This window comes from Tasmannia lanceolata, unplaced genomic scaffold (assembly GCF_043159265.1).
Source record: "Tasmannia lanceolata isolate RefF3 unplaced genomic scaffold, GAP_Taslan_0.1 ptg000007l, whole genome shotgun sequence".
Taxonomy (NCBI): domain Eukaryota; kingdom Viridiplantae; phylum Streptophyta; class Magnoliopsida; order Canellales; family Winteraceae; genus Tasmannia; species Tasmannia lanceolata.
In genome coordinates, this window is record NW_027518684.1 from 15,340,438 (window position 1) to 15,345,651 (window position 5,214).

Below are 5,214 nucleotides of genomic sequence, written 5' to 3' on the forward strand. Positions count from 1 at the left end.
CGCAGCCCTCTGATAGGTGGCACCAGCATTCTTGAGACCGAACGGCATCACTCTGTAGCAATATGTCCCCCACTGAGTAATAAATGCCGTCTTCATCATATCCTCAGGCGCCATTTTGATTTGGTTATACCCTGAGAACCCATCCATAAAGGATAAGAGTGCATGTCCCGCGGTATTGTCAACCAAGAGATCAATGTTCGGAAGCGGAAAATCATCTTTCGGACTTGCCTTGTTCAAATCTCTGAAATCGACACACATCCTGACTTTTCCATCTTTCTTGGGCACAGGTACAATATTTGCAAGCCATTCAGGGTACTCAACTACTTCGATGAATTTCACTTCGAGTAGTTTCTTAACCTCGTCATGAACTTTCAACTCCCATTCTGTTTTAAGTTTCCGGAGTTTTTGCTTCTTAGGCTTGATGCCCGGGATTAGAGGTAATTTGTGTTGGACAATGTCCTCGCTCAATCCTGGCATGTCGTCGTAAGACCAAGCAAAAACCTCCTTAAACTCTTTTAGCAAGGTAATTAATTCTTCGCGCTCTTCAGGAGATAAAATTTTACCAATCCGTATCTCCCGAATTAAGGTTTCATCACCTATATTTACAGTTTCAATTTCCTCTTCAAGTGGTTTAGCTCGGCGATTCTCCTCTTGTTGAATCATATATTTGATTTCAAGGGGAGTTTCGTCGGCTACCTCATTGGATGGGGAGTCTTGATTCTTATTATTAGTTATTTGATCAGGTTTAGAAGCAGAATCAGTAGAAGAGACAAGTACAGGAATATAAGCAAAAGAATCTTTTATTTCATCAGAAGGAATGATTACATCAGATGACTCGCCCACATCAGGCGTTACAGACTTTGAAATTGAATGAAAAGACAAATTGATATCAATGTCAATACAATCAGCAATATGTACAGACGAAGAATCAATGAAGACGTCCTCCAATTCGGACTTGACGCTACCAGGGACAAACTCGCCACCCACTCCAGAGGTAGACTCGACCTCTACGGTACCTGTATCAAAAGAAAAGTTAGAAACGACAGACTCTGGGACGAACTCAGAAACTGACACAAATTTTGAAACGACTGACTCTTTTGAAGGGACTGGACTATATTGAAAAACTGCATGGGGTATAACCTGTGAAGTCCAGTTATCCAGAGGTCCCTCAGCTGGGGTGATGGAGTTTCTAGGTGTAATGAAGGGTGTGTCTCCTCCAATCATTGCCACGACTGGTGCCTCAACCTAAAACAAGGAGTCTAGGGATTCTGATTCAAGGCTTTCCACCCAGTCTGAGTCTTGCTTCTCTAATTCAGCTGTCTCTGCAATTTGCTCAAAGAAAAAGTTCTTCGGCAGTTCATCGGTAAAGAAAATCTCTAGACCTGGCAGCTTCTTCCCAGTCTCATCATACCAAGGCTCAGAAAAACCGTAAAACGGACAATCAGCCCCTTCCTTTCTGAATCTACCATTCATGACCATGCTGAACGGTCCCATTGGAAACTCAACACCCCGGCGGCGGCATGTAGCCCATCTCAACATGTAAGCCTTCATTTCTTGGACTTCCTTTCGAGTAGGCTGATATCCTAACCCGAATAATCCATTTATTGCCTTCATTAATGGCCATTCAGTCAGGCCTTGCAGATTTCTTCCCAGGCCAGTTCCTGGGACATAACCAAATCGTCGCATCATCCTTGCGACATTAACATTGGTGCTTGTTAAAAACATAATTTCCTCCTTCATGGCTTCCGCCATAGTTATAGTAGAGACCTCTAATGAGAATCCTGTCAAGCTGACATCCTTGGCACTTTCATCAACCGATTCGGCAGTTATCTGCCCAATTTCAGGTTCTGGATCTCCCCGTACTGTAATCACCCTGTTATTCCTGACGAATTTCAATTTCTGGTGTAGCGTCGAAGGAATAACTCCGACCTTATGCAGCCAAGGTCGGCCCAGGAGAAGAAAGAAAGAGGTCTTGATATCGAGCACTTGGAATTCGACTTCAAAAGTCTCTCCTCCAATTTCGATCTCAGTGGCTAATATCCCGATCACATCCCTTCTAGTGCCGTCGTATGCCAATATACCTTGCTCAGATGGTATGAAATCTGTTGGTTCAAACCCTAAGGTAGTTGCAGTATTTAATGGGCAAACGTTCAAAGCTGACCCATTATCAATCAAGACTTCCGGCACTCTCTTTTTGTTGCAAATTATGGTGATTCGGAGAGGGCGAACATGGTCTCTTCCTTCTGGAGGGAGGTCTTCGTCAGTAAAAGACAAATCCTGTGAAACTCTCGTTACGGCCACTAAACTGACCAGTTCATCAGGAGTAATCTCAACTGATACTTGGGATGAATTCAGCTCATGGAGCACAACCTGTCTGTGCTTCGGCGACGCCATCAGTAAACCCCAAATTGAAACATTAGCTTGGGTTTTCTTAAGCTGATTCAGCAAGTTATTATCTTCCTCTTCAACAAGTTTCTGCTTTTGCTTCTGATGGTCAACCCCTCTTGCAACCTCAGCGGGATTTTCGACTCTGAGCTCAGCTGGTTTGAAGACTCGTCCACCACGTGTGACATGGCGGAGCTCATCACATTGATCATCCAGAAGTGATAAGTCTTCATCTTCTAGCCTTAAAACATAGGGGATTCTTTCGTTGTTCTCTTCTTCATGTCTGAGGACATATGAACATTCAGCTGGTTCTGCAAATCCCTCAGCCCGAGCAGACAATACATAAGGCTTCTCATTTTCTGTATCACTGTCTCCCTCTTCCCATCTCAGCACGTACGGCTCCTCGGAGATTACTGAGCAAATACGGGAGTAGTCTAAAACAATTTCCTCTGTAAGGATTGCATAAACATTTGGTGGAGGGGTTGCATGTGTCGGCAAAGGATTGCGGGTGACATTAGGAGCTTCAACAGAAATTTTCTTTGCTTCAATCATATCTTGGATCTTATGCTTTAAGGCCATACATCTATCAGTCAGATGTCCGACACCCTGATGATATTCGCAGTAGTAATCCTTCCTCCAATACCTCGGGAGAGGATTCGGAGCTTCCCTAGGCTCTAACAGCTCAATCTTCTTGTCTCTCAACAGCTTCTTCAATGCTACTGACAAGGAATACGGCAAAGGATCAAATCGTCTTGGCTCTTTCCTCTCTGGGCGACCTTCGCCAAAATTTACTCTCCGTGCTGGCGGGGCAGTATTCATATTGTGAACCTCTTTAGGTGCAACCATAGGTCTTTTTCCTTCTCTTGAATCAGAAGGAACTCTCGATCTCAAACCCTTAGACAGTGCATCTTCTATTTGGGTTCCCGTCTTGATGAGGTGATTGAAATCAAGAAAGTACTGGATGACCATGTGATGATAATATTGTGGAGACAAATTCTTCACAACAATTTTAATTTGATCCTCATCTGCCAGACGATGAGTCATCTGCGCGGCTTTCCTTCTCCATCTGCGGATGAAGGAAGTAAAAGTTTCATTATGGCCTTGTTTCAAAGCCTTAAGATCCCTCTTAGTTACGTCGATCCCCTCTTCCATAGAGAATTGTTCGACGAACCTATTGGCAATATCTTCCAAGGTTCGGATCTCTTCAGACTTTAGGCTCAAGAACCATTTCTTAGCCACTCCGATCAAAGATCTGGGAAACAAAAGAGCAACCTGCTCCGGAGATAGACCATGCTGTTGCAGAAGTAGAAGCACGGACATCAAATGGCTTCTAGGACAACCTGTCCCATCATATTTATCCATATCCGGCACTTTGAATCTAGGAGGCAGTGTGACTCCTGGATATATCATGAAATCGGCCATATTTAGCTTTTTCGGGCCTTGGAACTTGATGTTCTCCATTTCCTTAGTTAGCTTGTCTATTCTGTCTGCCATCACTCTTCCCTCATTGTCTCTCTCCAGATGAGGGAGACAATTATGTTCTGCATACTGTTCGTCCTCGATATCATCTTCTACATTCAAAACCGCAGGCCTGGCCATTGCAGGAGGTGGAGGAGGTATTATTGAAGGGTGCTGAGCCACATGCTCTTTGGAGGTAGACTCTTTATCATTTTTCATACGGGCTATCTCCTCATTCATGTTATTCATCTGCTGAAGCATAGCCTTCATCATCTCACTCATCTCAGCTATAGCGTTTGCAGATTCAGCCATCTGTTCAGGAGTAAATTGGACGGGCGAAGGGATTTCCTGGAGATTGGAGAAAGGTAATGCAGGGGAGGTAAAAGAAATTGGTGAGGAAGAAAAACGACTCAGCCTGGAATCAGCGGACTGACGGGACCAGGTTGATTTTGAAACGAGGATTTTCTTAGGAGCAATGGCTGCTCAATCAAGAATCCTGATATGGAAATATAAACACTAGATTAAAAAATTTAATAATTAAGATAAACTATTCTCATCAAATAATGACAAGAGAAACAGAAAACACACTTTCATTGATAGAAATTTGGGATTACAATTGATGAAAACATCAGTCTTTGATTTCAATTAGATAAACAAAAGGTAATTGAAGAAATCAATACGACAAAAATATGATAAGGTCTTCAAGGTCCTTCGATACGGGCTCTCTTTCCCTCGGATTCTTCTGAAAAATCATTCCGCCCGATTTTAGACGATAGAGCAAATCTCTGACTGATGACTTTGTTTCTCCAGGCAGTTACAATAGACTAGATGAGATCAGGAGTAAGTTTCTCGCAAAGAGGAGGAGTTACGATTCTGGGAGGATATGGCTTTCCCGTAATCTGGTAAAGCAAACGCATGGGTGCGTAAAAGGTTGATTTTTCCAAACCCATAAGATATACAAAGGAATATGGGTAAGTACTAGTAATGACCTGAAGGCATGAATGACTCACCATGTGAAGTTTGTCATGGTCTACATGCTGCAACCAATGGTGCCATTCGTCAATGGATTGGGGTTGGTTGGCCATTGATTGCCATGACGAATGATCCCTAAGGGTATACTTAACGGAATTTTGTGGCTTAAGAATAGTAAGCTTTTCACAAAGCCACAAATAAAGCAGTTTAGCACACCCATAGAAACTATTTTGGACTTTTGAAGGATCAATACGATCTAGTCCTAAGATAGTTTCTGCTAACATAGTAGGAATAGGATTTCTTCCTTTGTTAATCTGGTCTACTATGCCTAGCAAAGCCAATGGGGCAACACGGGGGTCGCCACGAATGATATGGCGAGCAAAAACTCCAAAGATTAAG

The 5,214-nt window shown here is 43.1% G+C and overlaps 1 protein-coding gene across 1 annotated transcript; it reads right to left on the reverse strand.

Annotated features, from left to right (window-relative positions):
• Positions 1 to 1,245: 1,245 nt before the first annotated feature.
• On the reverse strand, positions 1,246 to 4,062 carry LOC143880621 (uncharacterized). Its single transcript, XM_077383605.1, has 3 exons — positions 3,520 to 4,062; positions 1,987 to 3,342; positions 1,246 to 1,899 (listed from the first exon to the last, which is right to left on the reverse strand). The coding sequence occupies exons 1-3, from the start codon at positions 4,060 to 4,062 to the stop codon at positions 1,246 to 1,248; spliced, it is 2,553 nt and encodes an 850-aa protein (XP_077239720.1).
• Positions 4,063 to 5,214: the final 1,152 nt, after the last annotated feature.

What these genes read in the sequence shown, in the direction of transcription:
- LOC143880621 (XM_077383605.1), bottom strand. Translation starts at nt 4,062, where the DNA reads ATGAAAAATGATAAAGAGTCTACCTCCAAAGAGCATGTGGCTCAGCAC. An exon ending in CTATGGAAGAGGGGATCGAC is followed by an intron (nt 3,343 to 3,519) that starts GTAACTAAGAGG and finishes ATGGTCATCCAG; the next exon opens with TACTTTCTTGATTTCAATCA. An exon ending in CTTTTGAAGTCGAATTCCAA is followed by an intron (nt 1,900 to 1,986) that starts GTGCTCGATATC and finishes ACGCTACACCAG; the next exon opens with AAATTGAAATTCGTCAGGAA.